This window comes from Misgurnus anguillicaudatus, chromosome 22 (assembly GCF_027580225.2).
Source record: "Misgurnus anguillicaudatus chromosome 22, ASM2758022v2, whole genome shotgun sequence".
NCBI lineage: Eukaryota > Metazoa > Chordata > Actinopteri > Cypriniformes > Cobitidae > Misgurnus > Misgurnus anguillicaudatus.
In genome coordinates this window covers 29,577,714-29,594,335 of record NC_073358.2, presented here as the reverse complement: position 1 = coordinate 29,594,335, position 16,622 = coordinate 29,577,714, and the positions used below count along the sequence as shown (strand labels likewise).

Sequence of the window (16,622 nt, the reverse complement as noted above, 5' to 3'; positions counted from 1 at the left end):
CTTGGTATAGAAAACACCTTTTACAGAAATGAGTCAAAATGGGTTTGTTGCGTTTTGGAACCAAACACTTCCAATTTTGAGTAATGTTTGTAACCAAACCAATCAGAGGCCATACTGACTTCCATAGTAGGAAAAAGAATACTGTCAATGGAAGTCAATGTGGCCTCTGATCGATTTGGTCACAAACATCACCCAAAATATCTTCCTTTGTGTTCATTAGAGCAAAGAAATTTTTACAGGTTTGTAACAACATGAAAGTGATTAAATGATGACAAAGTTTTCATTTTTGGGTGAACTATCCCTTTAAAGTCTGTCAAGGCATTTCCCTGGATTTTCTAACAGAACATGCCTCTCTGTCTTGGTTTTGTAACTGTCGACTGTATCCAGGATTACCTGCATGCACTGGAACATAAGAGTAAGAATGTTGCTACGGGCAACCAGCTGTTCAATGTTCCCGCCGAGACCCTCCGCTAACCCACTGAGCAGATCCAGAGCAACGATCATGAAATCTTTATCAGGAGCTTCATAAAACTCAGGCTGGGTCTGGTGAAGCTGTGAAACAGAAAGACAGAACTCGAATAACCAAAATTTTTTGTAAGGACCAAAAATGCATAAATATCTGTGGATGTCTGCATAAATGTTATGCTTGTCTAGGTTTTTCCTGTTAGACAGCATTTTATTGCGTTTGTGTGTAGGAGGACCCTTACCGCAGCCTGGGCAAGTGTTTTCTGGACCAGATTGACACACCGTTGATAGACAGGTTCACAGTACGGCAGAAAGCCGCTCTGAAGAGCAGTGGCCACAGATGAGAGACACTGTATGAAGAATAGATGTAGAGTTATGATCACAATCACTACTACAAGGTATAGGCCTATACACTTCCATGCTCAATTACACACAACAAAATACATCCATCAGCGTAATTCCCCCCCATTTAAGGGGGAATGTGTAGAATGTGTGCCGATCACTATTACAAAACAATACCAACAGGGTGATCTGGATCCGTACATGAAGCAATAAGGGCCTAAAGTGTTTTATCTTGCATCATTACACGGTGCTCTGATTGGCTAGTGGCAACAATCCTGAGACGACAGCCTAAAACTAAACCTTCTTGACAAGTGCAATTAATTGGTTTTAAATAAATTTAAAGGTGCAATGTGGGACTTTTTACCTCCTTTTCGAAACGCATAGTGAACCACCGCAGGACGAACACGTCATTGTCTGACAAAATGCGCTCTATAGAACAGTTTGTCCATTTAGGGCTACTGTAGAAACATGACGACCCAAAATTGCAACTTGCATGTAAGGCGACCCATGGTGTATGTAGATAAAATGGCTCATTCCAAAGTAATAAAAACAATACAGTTCATTTTATAAGGTGACTAATCATTACCAGCCCTAATATTTACTCATGTGGCAAGTAGTCATACCAGACGGTTGTTAACGCAAATAAATCCCTTCAGCGTCATACAAGACCCCTTCTGTCGGGATTTATTCTGCAATAACAAACGCAGTGACTTCCCGGTGACTTATCTTCCGAGGAGCGCGAATTCAAAATATGTGTTCAGTGCGTCATGTGAACCATGTGTCTTGTCAAAATACATGCCTGCTGCACAAGCGGCAAAAGAGTTTATGATAAAAGAGACGCTCACGTTCACAAAATACTCGCAAGACACTCACTTAACAGTAAACTATGATTACACATGAGATTAAGTAAGAATCTGGCAAGCGCAAGCATCTGTTTTATCATAAACCGCTTTAAAGCGTCTGCAGCAGGCTCGTATTTTGACATCACACGTGACGCACCAAACACATATTTTAAAATGAAGATTAAGCATGCATATAGATTAATTCACCCGATGGACGTTCACACCGCCAGCGAGAGCGTAAAAAAAAAACGCTCAAATGCATTCTCTAGAATCCTCTCAAGCGGAGGTTTCCGATTGGTTGCTGCTGAACAGCAGAAGTTTCCACCTTGCGAACCGCGTCATAGCTCATTACCATAAAGTAATGTTAATCCATGTCTACTTAAAATGTATATTTACATTTTTTTCTTTAAATAAAATAAATACATAACTACTCTACAATTAACATTAACTGAATTTAAAGATAAACTACACTTATCTGAAACTTTCAGAAGCATAATTCTGTGCACCTGTAAAAACTAATGTTAACCTAATGTTCAGGGGTTGTAAGTCTTTAAAATTAACAAAGTTCTTGAGAATCATGATCTTTATTTTAAGTAAAAGAATCATGATTCTCTTTTCATACAGAATCGTGCAGCTCTAACACATGACGGGCTACATACATGTTGTGACAAACTTTGCAACGTGCACCCTTGAAAAATAAGTCATCTGAACAAACGCCTGGCTGAGTGGCTGTATGTTGTCCTTACTAAAGACGGACTAACTGGTAATTCTCTTACTTATTACATGGCTACTACTTACCAAACTGATAAATATTTAATTTTAAATGATGCAAAAACAGACCACAGAGTGCTATAAGACGCTTGAACTAGCCGGAAATTAGTTCTCAGAAACAGTTTAGCGATCATTACTCATAAATATTTTAACATTATGGCGCGGTTTCCCGGAAAGAGATTAGACTAGTCCTAGACGAAAATAAATGTAAGAGCTGTCCAAACTGAAAACAACTTGCACTGACATATCTTTAAATACATCATTGCCCTTTGTTTTGCCAGAAAATGCACAGAAGTAATATTTTTTAGTAAGGCATGTTTGTTATAACTAGTAATATTTCCTATTAAAACGAAGGCCTAGTCCTGGCTTAAACGAATCCCTGTCTGGGAAACGACCCCAAAATGTTACTACAAATCAGAATCAAGTATTCCTGCACGGTGTAATAAAGATATATTTTAGAAAGCACTTTCACTCCTATACCTCGAGTAAGGGGAAGAGGTCTTTGTCTTCATCTTTTAGTTGGTTCCACTTTTGAATCAAAGGAGGCATCAGCATCTGAATGTATTCCTGTACACAAAAAAACGCCTTGTGAATAACAACACACAGGGTGTACGGTTATACATGTGTGTTAATAAGACATGCACAGATCTTCTTGATCAGTCAGATCAATGCATGTATTTGCATGCAAAATTCTATGCGTGTCTATAAAAGCTATATCCTAGGCGAATATATAGAATATATTCATATACAGAAGTGTTCATGTGTTTGATGGTGCAATTACTGGTTTATTCAGATGGTGGCCCACGGAGTCGGCCAGAGTCCCAATAGCATCATAGAGGATGAGCAGGTTCTTGTGCTGGTATTTACTGAAAGCAAAAACTAATGTGTCCAAAATGTAAGCGAGATACGGCACCAGCTCGGTGCACGCCTCCTCCTCAAGGGTAGCAAAGGCACTACGAGGCAAAGAAATTTGATTTGATTTAACAAAGAAATAATTTTATTTCATTAAGACACAACATACGACACATGCGTACCTGCAGGCGGCCTCTTGGACGCGCTTGTTGCTGTCCAGTATGCGCTTAAGCAGTTCAGTCATAAGAGGTTTGAGGTAGGTGTCAGGAGGCTGGCTCACCACCCAATGCGCATAACGGCTCAGAGTCCAGCAGGTGATGGATCGAACCAGCGCTTTCTTATCAGACAGACACAGTACCAGATGAGGAATCAACTCTGGGAGGTAAGGGATCATCCCCTGCATACAGCCTAAATGAGGGGGAGAGAATGAGATAGAGATTTTACACTTTGCTTTTTAAAATTTTAATTATAGCGTGTAATTGTGGATGGCTTTTATTTACCTTCAGCAATGGCTCCCAGTACAAGTATGCCAGACTCTTTAATAAGCCACTCTGGATGGAATAGCAATTCTTTCAATAAAGGAAGAATATGCAACAGTAGATCATCTCTGAAAACATTTGCCAGGACGTCCAGTGCAGCTGCAGAACATTTTCCTGCAAACCCCCCCCCCCAAAAAAAAAGATAATCACCTTGCATAGAACTGATATTTAATGTTTTTGTTCCGGCTCTTTGTTTACAGTGAATTTTAAGATTACACAGAATGACTGTTCAAAGCGTTCTTACTCAAGTTCCAGTCAGAGATGGTTTCATCATCATCCAGATCATCGTCATCATCCTCATCATCCTCAATTGAGTCTCCTGCCTCGTGTTGCTGGGCAACAGTGCGCGAGCGATGGAACCTCGGGCGAATGTCTTGCTCGTTGTCTGGGATTGCTTCATCTTCTTCAACATCACCCTAAAAAATATTACATAATAATAATAATACAAATATTAGGCAATTATAATGTTCTTAAAGTCGCCATGAAACGGAAGTAGCGATTGCCTTATTTTCCCAGTGGTGACGTATATCCGAATGAAACGGCTTTTGAGATGAAATAAGGCAGGGCTGGATTTGAATTTGTCCATCGAGATCTGATTGGATCGTTTGAAGTTGGGTTGCTAATTGCTAATCGCTGCGATCTTCTCCCGGACCCCGCCCACCTGCCATACTTATGACCGGAAGTGAAGAGAGATCGTTTTGAGGAGGGGAGGAGATTTGCAGTTTTGATTAAAGATTGTGAGCACACACAAATTTTTTAAAAATAATGAAGCTCACAGATAAGTCATTTGTTAATAATACCACAATATTAAAAAAATATAGTTTTTTTATTTCAATTTCATTGTGACTTTTTAAGCCAAGAGCTGCATAAAAATATTATTATGATGGTGTATGTATGCACATTATAGAAACGTGTGTTGAGTTGAAAGAGAACGAAACTGACCTTCAGAAGGATTATGTCAATCTCAGAGTATTTCATTCCATGGACAAGAACTGGTGTCAACCTGCATCAAACACAAATACAAAACAAAATCCTGATGATCTGATCATTAGCATTGCAATTTTTTTTTTGCTAAACTCAAAAATCAATCAATGTATAACCATTAAATTCAAGTACCAAGTTTGCATTGACAAATTACCCTTTTCTGTAACACTTTACTTAAAGGGGTGTTCATAAAACTGATATGACACCTTCATAATCATGACATGACACGTGCTATGAATATGAAGGAGATTTTATGCACGTTTATGACGACTGTCGTTAAGTGTTATTCATTCAATTATTTAATTTTTAATGCAAAGATGACATTGTTTGAGATGTCTTTGTTATGACAACTTGTCATGACCATAACTGACCACTTTTTACCAGTGATACAAATTTAATTTGTCATTAAAATGCCATTAAGGGTTAATACTGTTATATAGTTGTATAACAGTGTCATGAATTATTTTTCTTGACCTCAACTACAGTGGTGCAAATATAATTTGTCATTAAATGTCATTAAGTGTTAATACGCTGTCAAATAATTTTATAATAACGTCATGAATATTCTTTAGTTAATAATGTTTTTTTTAAGTTTTCTCCATGTGTTTAACAAATAAAATCAATCATTCAATAATAATAATAATAACAACTGATAAAATTATATTTTATTGCATTTGGAGACCAATTCACCTAAAATTTCATGAAAACAGTGCAATAATGGGTTAAGCCTGCAACGTTTGGTCAATATCGCTGGAAAAACAGAAAATTACATTAAATTAATGAATTAATTAAATGTTTTGTTAGAATTTTCTCCTGTCAAAAAGTTTTAGAACCCTCTGTGTTAGAACGAGCAAATTCTGTTAGTTGTCAGTTTTTTATGTATTGTGCACATACATAAAGTTAAGTATAAACCTTTTTGGGGGGCATTTTTTCAAGGTATTTAAAATTATTTGACATATAATAACACTTAATGACATTTAAGTAACAGTTTAATGTAATGTTAACCCATAAAGCTTGGTAGTTTCGTAAGTTTGATCATTATTCTGCTATGTCATGTTTATGACAGATTTATGACAAGTTATGATGTATTGGTTTATGTCAAGTTGTCAAAGAAATTTCAAACAATGCCATCTTTTAATTAAAAATGACATAATTTAACAAATGAAGAGTTTCGTTGCAAAACGAGATAAATCAATTTTTTTACATTTTTGTTAAAACATGTTTATTATTATGTTATCATGTTATTATTTTGTTTTATGGTGCTACATAGCTGTATTTCTTAAGTTATGAAGGTTTAAATCAAAACAAACCAACTGCTGTTGCATTGAAATTAACTGGAATGTACAACCAAAAAACAAGATTTCTGAACAATTAAAAAAACGGTGGTTATCTCCTTTTGCAACGAAACTCTTCAAATGACACCTAATGAAAGTTCTCATAAACGTACATAAAATCTCCTTCATGTTCATGACATGTGTCATGTCATGATTATGAATGTGTCATGTCAGTCTTAATAACACACCCCTTCAAGTAAAGTGTTACGTAATGTTCTTTTTTGCATAAACAAGCAGTCGTTCACGCCTATCTTAATTGTGCTAATTAGATCTAAATGCATTTATTTAAAGGTGCAGTCTGTAATTTTTTTGGAAGGATCTCTTGACAGAAATGCAAAATATTATACAAAACTATATTACGAGGGGTGTATAAAGACCTTTCATAATGAACCGTTATGTTTTTATTACCTAAGAATTAGACGTTTTTATCTACATAGCGAGGGTCCCCTTACATGGAAGTCGCCATTTTGTGCCACCATGTTTCTACAGAAGCCCTTAACGGACAAACTTTTTTTACTTAGTTGTCTCTGAAGAAGACATGTTTGTCCGGTGGTGGTTACCGTAGCTTCTCTATGTGTTTCAAAAGCGAGGGGTTAGCAGTGAACTGAGCCATTGGTTGCAATTCGCAACCTCACCACTAGATACTGCTAAAATTTACACACTGCACCTTTAATATAAGGTTTCTCAAATCTAAGCAACACGTTGTGGTATGCATGCTTACTTGGCCAGGTGTCCACACAAAACTTCCTTACACACAGGTTGTTCGGCAAGCGTGAGCCAGAACTCGCAAGCCTCTAGAGCGACATTTTCATCCTGGTCCTGTGTCCTCTGTAACATGTACTGAGAAACAAAAGGAAAGAGGTGGATTATGGGTAATGTAGATTTAAGGGAGTGTCACTTAGTCTTGAAGCAACAGTCATCAACACGCAATAATTCCACTAGAGGCTGCTGTTGCATCATTTTGCCTCTCAGGTGCCCCTCACATTTTATTTGAAAACCCTTTATCATTGCACACAATGCTTGGGGAGGTCAAGATACACGCATATCATGGAATCGAGTTATTGGTCCAACCTCAATAATGTTGTGCATGTGAGGAAGGAGACGATCAAGACGGACTTCCAAGAGCATGACTAAAGCCCTGCATACGTTTTTCCTCACTTCTGGCTCCTCGTCGCCTGCCAGTGCAAACAGGTTCTAAAAAACACAGATATTTAGAGAAAAACATGACCATAAGTGAACAGCCAATTTCCTTAACATTAAAAATATTTTATATAATGTGGCCTAAAGAGGTTAGTTTTGGAGGTGGGCTGCATACCTCAATGAAGGGATCTATGTGCAGCATCAAAGCCTGTGTTCTGCTGATGATGAACTGGTTTACACACGCAATGGCATGTGACCTACAACAGACCACCAAGCATATAAAACACAAATAAAGAAGTCCTGACAAATAAAGGCGGCAAACCTTAGTAGTCTACATAGTCAAAAAATGGACAAACAACATGCTTGGACCATCTAGAGCAGGGGTCGGCAACAGGCGGCCCGCGGGCCAAAAGTGGCCCGCCAGCAATATTTTCTGTCCGTTTTTTAATTTTTTTTTTAATCAGACTTTTTTATTTTGCAATAACAGTTTACAAAAATGGCCTCGTGTATCATTCCTTCATTCGTTTTTTCAAATCAAAACCAAAAAGAAAATAAAGAAAAACGACTTGTTTTTATATTATTTATTTCCTGAACTAAAAACCCACGACTCGTTTTCTGAATGTGCGCTCAGATCAAAAATAAAAAAATGAATGAAAACGGGTTCGGACAAATTTTAATTGAACACCTTAGCAGACATATACCAATGAAATAAATTTAAACAGATCAGTTACTAACAGATTACATTTTAATAAGGGTTTTAATAAGGGTTTGAATAGCAACCATGCTTTCCTGTAAGTCTCATTCGCTTACAGTCCGACTTTTGAACTTTTTTCATTATTATTTATTCGCGTATAACACACTGACAAATAGCAAGAATGTCCTGAAAAATGCGTATAATAGCTATCTTAACGGGCCGCTTTTTCTCGTTCTCTTTCTCTACCAGCGCATCCGCGATCATAACTGTCATTAGAGTTTGAGCATACTTCTAAAACACAATCAATCAAATAATTGCAGAGGTATGACTTCATGAATCATTTGCAAATTTACCTCGTAAATTCATCAGTTCATCACGCGTGAAGACGTTAAACTCCGTGACATTGCAAATTACTGAAAGGTAATTGCTGGCTTTTAGAAACCACTACAAAATATGATAAAAATAATCTCTTTTACTGCAGTAATATTTTAACTAATACACTTTTAAAGTAGATTTGAAAGGAATACTGTTGTGTTCTGCTACTTGAACTTGGGGCTCGAGCCCGACCTAAGGTTCGACCAGCCCTTATACGCAACCTCAGGAGACTGGGTAGGGTTCGACCTGCCTTCGAGAACAGCAAGTCAAGTTCGTTTACCGTTAATTATTAAGACTAAATGGGCAGGTAAATTCGTTAAAAAAATGAAAGTAATCCGCCAAAATATGGTTTTACATGTCTATTAAAATAAAGCCATTATTAATTTTCCTAACGCATAGTTCTTTGATTTTTACCTCCGTTTAAAACGTTATAAATTTGGCAAAGGAGGATGTTCAGCGATTTGAACAGCAACTCCGCAACCAACTAGGTTTCGGTTTATGATGGTGAGAAATTTGAGTGAGAGGCTTTGTCCTATTTAATTTATTATTTATATTTCATTATAAATACAATGAATACAATGTTAAAATAATATTTTTATTGGCACGAACACAATTTTTGTATAACATTTAAAATTATCTGTCTCTTTTCGTTAGAGACATTTGAATGTGAGATTCTGGAAACGTGACGTTAAGTTTTGCGGACCCGTCAGGTCGGGAAATAAAGCGGGTGAACACAAAGTGTATGAATGTATGAATAGAACCTTGTCGGAGCTGGACAAAAAACAGTCCAGCGGAGACCTCCTTAAACCTTAGGTGTGTATGTGTGTGTCCCGGATAAATATTAATAAAAAAAGGAATAGTTCAAAAGTCGGACTGTATTTCATGAGAGCATAAATGCCTGTAATATTACCACTATAGTACTTGATCTGTTTAAAATGATTTAATTGATATATTATGCCTATAAAGGAGTTAAATAAAAAAAATGTCTAATCCAGTAATTAATTTTTTTATCTGAGCACACAATCAGAAAACCCGTGGTGGTTAATTTTTTCATTTTTGTTTTTAATTTGAAAAAAAAAAAACGATTGAACGAATGATACACAGACCCATTGCCATGTTTTTAGCAATTTTTAATGCCGTCTTTCGTCTTTTAAATAGGACATAAAGACAATGTTTCTTGACAAAAGATCAGATAGCCTTTACTAGGCTAATTCAAAATAAGACGTAAGTGTGCCAATAACAGTTGGCCCGCCATCTACTGGCTAAAAAAAATATTGGCCCGCGGCCAAAGTTACTTGCCGACCCCTGATCTAGAGCAGTGGGGTCAAGGCACGGGATCCAGTATTGTTTGAGCACAAATAAAATATTTCACAAATAATAGTAGAAAAAAGTAAAGATGATGTTGAGGGAAGGTTGGAAACCATCTAGCGTATGGTGGTCAGAAGAAAAAAAAATTAGGTCCAAAGAATAGAATGTGCAGGTATATGGGGTGTTATAAGCAGCCAATAAGAGTGTAATTGCATTTGTTTCTTATAGCACCAGAGTGATTAGCCTTATGGCATTAACAAAAAAAAAAAACTGAGGGTTTCCACTAACTTCAGCAGTAGAAGGCAGTTGAGCAGCTGCCATTGAGATTAATGGGAATACCAGTTGATGGAGTGTTCTGACTTTTTGTTGCAAACCGTTTGAAGCTGAAATGCTCAGTCCGTGTAAGTTGTTTTGACGCACAGTACCTGATTTTGGGGCTGCTGTGCTTGAAGAACTGCAGGAACTTGGGAATCATCACATTAAGTGGGCGGTCCAACATGTCGCTGTCTAGGATCTCAGCCGAGTCTTCACAGATCTTTTGCAGAGCTCCAAAAGCCCCCTGAAGAACACAAAAGGAATACATACATACTGATCAAATGTATAGCTTGAATGTCCTGAAAAATGTTTTGGATAACAGTGTCTGCCACGTGCACGAATTAATGCAAATTACTATTTTCCTTTCTTGCTGTCCCAAACAAGCTTTTAGTGTCAGATGACAGATGTCCAAATCCTATTTTTTGGCACGAGATGCACCTATTTCGATAAAAAACCAAGTAGGTTTATGTGCCGCTACCTCAAGCTCACAGCTGATTGGTTGACAGACTGTACAGATTGTATGCAGGTTTAAAACAGCGTATTTGTAAGTGTTGCAAATTAAAATTTTAATCAATATCATTCACTGTTTTAAAGGTGCAGTGTGTAATTTCTTAGCAGGATATCTTGACAGAAATGCAAAATAATATACAAAACTATATTATCAGGGGTGTATAAAGACCTTTCATAATGAACGGTTATGTGTTTATTACCTTAGAACAAGACCTTTTTATCTACATACACCGGGGGTTCCCTTACATGGAAGTCGCCATTTTGTGCCGCCATTTTTCTACAGAAGCCCTTAACGGACAAATTTTTATTAATAAGTTGTCTTCGACGATGACATGTTTGTCTGGTGGCGGCTCCTGTAGCTTCTCTTTGTGTTTCAAAAGCGAGGGGTGAGCTGTGGACTGAGCCGTTGGTTACAAGGTCGCAACCTCACCACTAGATGCCTCTGAAATGTACACACTGCGCCTTTAACCCTTGTGCCTTGTTCCAATTCACTACCCTTTCGTTTTGTTAGCGGCCAAAAATGGACACTAAATTAAACGGCTGTAAAAATTTATCAGATTAATATATTTTTTTGCATAAATCTGTTAATCAACCTCAGTACTGATCAAAACTACCAAATGTTTCCAAAAATTTCATGATTTTAACTCTTTAATTGCCAAGCTCATAAGTGATTCCACTGATTTGAGAAAAAAACACAAAATCACAGATTTTCAATATAAAAAGTGATTGGTAAAAACATTGGCTTTGATGCATTTTTAGATTTTGTGCAGTATCAGATTTTAAAAATTTTCTCCCTCATTTATTGTTTCTGGCCATTTTTTCCCCATTGACTTCCATTATAACAACATTTTTTGACTGCAGAGCCATGACACCTTATTACCATGCATGCATACTTGATTCATTGTGGCTTTTCCTTTTGCAAAGAGGTAAAATTTGTCATTTTTACTGTTGATCACCATGTGGCACTATTAACTCTTTAGTATCCTGTGCAAAAAACAGAGCTTAATTTCTGGGTTAAAAAATGCATCAAAGCATTCAAAATGCATCTAAAAATGCATCAAAGCCAATGTTTTTACCAATATTTGACATGCCCAAGACTGTAAAAAAGGTCAAAGAAAATCCAGTCCACATTCACTTTTTATATTGAAAATCTGTCATTTTGTGTGGTTTTTCCCCCAAATCAGTGACACCACTTATAAACTTGGCAATGAAAGAGTTAAAATCATGGAATTTTTGCAAACATTTGGTAGTTTTTATCAGTACTGAGGTTGATTAACAGATTTATGCAAAAAAAAATTGAAAAAAAAATCTATTCATTTTTACAGCAGTTTAAAGGCGCAAAAGAGGATGTTTCCGCCGACTGAGAATCCAAAGACCGTTACTGAGTTTTTTAAATAAGCGCATGCGCAAGAACAGCCTCCCTCCTTCACAGCTCATATCTGGGAAACGCCTTCCATAACTCGTGCACGAGTATTTGAACACGAGTGTTTGTTTACCAATGTCATATGCTGTGTCGCGTCAGTTGATTCATTATGTGAAAAGATATTATAATAAACACATAAGACTTAAAGTTAGATCAGTCGACGCTAATCCCATTTCAACTAGCGTGTAGCAGCCTGGTCACTTACAACTACAGTACAAGAACAACGTCGATATACCTGAATAACAGTACAACAATAATTATTCCACAAAGAAAGAATAATCACTGTTACCTGTCGAAGAGAATTTTTGCGACCTGCGCGTCTGACACCTCTCTGTTCCTTCATTGCTCTCCAGTGTTGAAATGTTTCTCCAATAACGACTCTGGTTAGATAACATTCTTCTGACAAATTTCTCCTCTTCTCAGCGACTTAAAAACTCTTTCTTTTGCGTCCTCCTTCGGGTTTCTTCTCTTCCATGGTGCAGATTCGAGGAGGAAAGCAGGAGCGAAAATGAAAATAAACCGAAACTTAAGACGGAGTTTCATGCGCTATGCGCATGCGTCACTCGTGTAACGTTACTGGAGCGCGCACGTCTCTCCCAAGAAACGTAATGGCAGTGATTGACAAGCCAGAGGGCCAATGACGATTGCGATGATTGCATCAACGATTGGCTGATGTTTATAAGGCCCTACCTTATGCACAGATGACATATATTAATTTTATTACTTTCAGTGCGCCTTATAAATAGTCTTTTATCATTTAGTAAAGACAGTTTCAGGTAACATTGCAAAAATGTATTAAACAAACATCCTCTTTTCCACCTTTAATTTAGTGGCCATTTTTGGCCGCTAACAACACGTAAGGGTAGTAAATTTGCCCCAGTATATTGTTAAGTTTTTTTTAAATTTCAAAGCATTTTCTTAAAATATGTGTAAATATAAGATTTGTCAGCAAAAATCATTCCATTTGCTGAAACACAGAGAAAGTTGTGGCCAAATAAAGACAAAAAAATAGCAAAAATGGCCAAAAATGGCCCAACAACACATAAGGGTTAAGGGGACATTTCACAAAACTTTAAGATGTGAAATAAATCTTTGGTGTCCCCAGAGTACGCATGTGAAGTTCTAGCTCAAAATATCATATAGATAATTTATTATAGCATGTTAAAATTGACACTTTGTAGGTGTGAGCAAAAATTTGCCATTGTGGGTGTGTCCTTTTAAATGCAAATGAACTGATCTCTGGCATTACAGGGGGAGCCAAAAAATTCAATGACCTATTTTTTCCACATGCTTGCAGACAATAGTTTACCAAAACTAAGTTACTAGGTTGTTCTTTTTCACATTTTCTAGGTTGATAGAATCACAGGGGACCCAATTATTGCACTTAAACATGGAAAAAGTCAGATTTTCATGATGTGTCCCCTTTAAAACAAACTGAATATCTACAAATATAGCATCTTTATCAACTGTTTTCTCGCATTGGCTTTGGGCCATGCCTTTTGTTGAGCACTGTCAAGACAGATATGCTCTCGACTATTCAAGATTATTTAAAACAATCGAAAACCTTATTAAAAATCTTGACGCTAAGGCACCACCCTAACACATCAAACTCCCTCACAGACGTTTCACCTGTAAAAAATGTAATCAGGTCACGAGCACAAACAGCGCCGTGGCAACGAGCTGTCTGGCCTGACTGTTGCCATGGCAACAGTCTCCACTGTCAGCTTGCTCTTGATTCGAGACAGCACATTTTGAGCTGAAAATCGGAGAGAAATGAGCACGTAGAGGAAAGCCTACTGTCTTTCAAGGTCAAAACAAACATACAAAGTCTATTTCAATCAGTATCTAATAAATACATGCTTTCCAAATATGTCCAATAGGCTGATGAAGATCTGTAAATGTTTACATTTGAAGGCATTTTTCATTCTTATGCTAAACAAAGAGTCCATTGTCTTAGGTTATTTCAAAATAAATACTGATAATTAGTTTAATAAACTAGTAACCACTCAATGAAAACTTTACTGTACTACAATACGTTGTTATTATTTTTACAACTACAATCTAAATATTGTGGGGTGTGCCAGAAAGCTTTTACTCAAAGCTCCAGGAACATCTCAACCATCCCACCTAGATAACATATGACATGTCTGCACATTTAACCAATTACCGAGCATAAACCCACCCTACGCCCAAGCTAAATAAAGTCAACCCCAACATTCTGGAAATGACTAGGCTCTCTCAACTGCTCAGACTGCATGTAGCACCCAAAAGGTGTCATATTCCACTAAAAACCTGAGCAAAAAATGCATGCATTCTTTCTCCAAACAAAAACAAACATACACGTGAAGTTGCAGGTTACCGATTACTTATCTTATTCATTTACATTTATGCATTTGAAAGATGTTCTGATCTAACAGTATATACAATGCATCTTGTAGTATAGACTGCATGTTTCCTGGGAATTGAACCCCTGACCTTGGCATTGGCATCTGCATCATCTACCACTTGAGTTACAGAACCCCATTCATGACGCATGGTAAGGAATGGCTTTCTCTTACTCAGCATGCAAGTGTTGGTGTGTGAGCTTTGAAGTAGCTTTCCATTCAGGGCCCTAGACTCTACTATATATAGATGTAAATATTCTACATACTTAGACATGCGGCATGAGGATTTGCCAATCATTTTGGTCAGGCATGACATTCCCCTCATACACCCACCAAGTAAGAGCAGTGAATGTAATCTGACACGCACAATCTTGCAATAAATCTGCGTAAATAGGCCTAAAGCTGCAATCTGTAACTTCATCACTGTTTGAAGCATAACATTTTAAAAAGTTACTTTAAAAAGGAGCTATTTTCGTTATGTAGGTTGAAGTCTAATGATGTCAAACTGACACTGCCCACACAATCATACCTGGCAGTTCATTTTGCATAAATCACTAAATAAGCTTGTCGCTGTAAATCAGAGTAAGGTAAGACCAATTTTATGTACTTGCTTGATAACTGACGCATTGCAGCTTCAATTAAAGGGATGTTGCTAATTTAGCAAAAAATAAACGTACCTGCATTCTGTAATAACATTCCTGTAATAGGAAATTTTATGCCATCAGGGCAGATTACCACTACTTAAAATACTACTTAAATGCAGTAGTACCACTTCAAGCCATGAGAAGCATCTTTAGCTCAGACCTATCTGCTGCTACAAGCAAAGCACCTCTCCAAACCTTCTTACACTTACCAAGATCACACAAGGCAGTTTAAACACTACATGTTCAAGAGCTCAATGGCACGACAAATAGGAAAACAGCCCACAGTGAGTACAACCTTTATAACCACCCTTAACCCTGACAAACGTAACTGTAAAATAGACTGTTGTGGCCTGTAGCGCAGTGATAAACTTATGCCCAAAAAGATTTTGGAAAAATATGCATATATTATAATATATTATAATTAGGGCTGGGACTTTAACGCGTTAATTAAGATTAATTAATTACACAAAAAATAACGCGTTCAACATTTTTAACGCATTTTAATCACACTTATTTTTGGGTTATTTCATTGGATGAGTTTCGGCGGACCGATTATACTGGAGCACCAACTAGCGTTCATGACTTCAGACAACAACAAACCACAGTGAACATGAAAGAAGAAGCTGATGAGATCGCTTTGGTGGCCCCGTGGATGGGAATTTTTTTTATAAAAAAGAACGGATGGAAGCGTCGATAAGAGCATGGTTGTGTGTAAGCTATGCAACAAGGAATTCACATATCACCGCAGCACATCGAGCCTCAACTATCATCTCAATGCAAAACATATAGCAGCTAGCGTGGACGTTAGCCCGACTCCGATTACAACGACTTGGTTGAACAAAAATAAACAACATTTTGTTGCTTAAGCTTATGTATTCAGTCATTATTCATGGTATACTAAATTCCATGTGAAAAAATAACTTCTCAATGTTCTCAGGTCAAATATTTATATGTGATTAAAATGTGATTAATTTCGATTAATTAATTACAAAGCCTCTAATAAATTCGATTACTTTTTTAATCGAGTCCCGGCCCTAATTATAATATTATAGGACTGTCAATCAATTAAAATATTTAATCTAGATTAATCGCATGATTATCATGAGTTAACTCGTGATTAATTCCATTCTTAATCAAAAAATTTTATCTGTTCTATATTTACCTTTATTTAACAATTTTCAAGTTTTTAATACACTAATCAATAAACATGGACAAATATGGATGCTTCATGAAAATGTATGTTTATTATTAGTTAAAGAGTCAGCTAAGTTATTTTGAGAAAAATCCAGTTTAAAAATCCAGGTTCTGTTGTAAACAGCATGCACGAGACTAAAGTCACGTGACTGCAGTGACGCGGCTGACGTGTTATCTGGTGCGCCCCAGCTGAGTATAACATGCCAGACGCGTCACTGCAGTCACGTGACTTTAGTCTCATGCACGCCATTTACAACAGAACCGAAAGAGAAGACAATGCTGAACAAATTCGTAATTTTTGTTATTTTTAGACCAAAATGTATTTTCGATGCTTCAACACATTCTAACTGATCCACTAATGTTACATGGACTACTTTGAAGATGTTTTTTTAACCTTTCTGGACATGGACAGTATACCGTACATAGATTTTCAATGAAGGGTCAGCAAGCTATCAGACTAAATCTAAAACATCTTAAACTGTGTTCCGAAGATGAACAGAGGTCTT

The 16,622-nt window shown here is 36.9% G+C and overlaps 1 protein-coding gene across 3 annotated transcripts in view; it reads right to left on the bottom strand.

The window, feature by feature from the left end:
* tnpo1 (transportin 1) overlaps positions 1-16,622 on the bottom strand; it is a 49,037-nt gene that overhangs the window by 13,817 nt on the left and 18,598 nt on the right. For all 3 annotated transcript variants that reach the window (XR_008643099.2, XM_055199652.2, XM_055199651.2), the window contains 12 exons: positions 10,072-10,205; positions 7,445-7,526; positions 7,201-7,323; positions 6,851-6,969; positions 4,754-4,814; positions 4,056-4,227; positions 3,773-3,925; positions 3,455-3,680; positions 3,202-3,373; positions 2,901-2,987; positions 708-815; positions 394-552 (listed from right to left, as the gene is read on the bottom strand). Coding sequence is in view for 2 of the 3 variants with exons in the window: in XM_055199652.2 (XP_055055627.2) it covers positions 394-552; positions 708-815; positions 2,901-2,987; positions 3,202-3,373; positions 3,455-3,680; positions 3,773-3,925; positions 4,056-4,227; positions 4,754-4,814; positions 6,851-6,969; positions 7,201-7,323; positions 7,445-7,526; positions 10,072-10,205 (1,596 nt within the window). In the remaining variant the exon portion in view is untranslated. The remainder of the gene's footprint in view (positions 1-393; positions 553-707; positions 816-2,900; positions 2,988-3,201; positions 3,374-3,454; positions 3,681-3,772; positions 3,926-4,055; positions 4,228-4,753; positions 4,815-6,850; positions 6,970-7,200; positions 7,324-7,444; positions 7,527-10,071; positions 10,206-16,622) is intronic.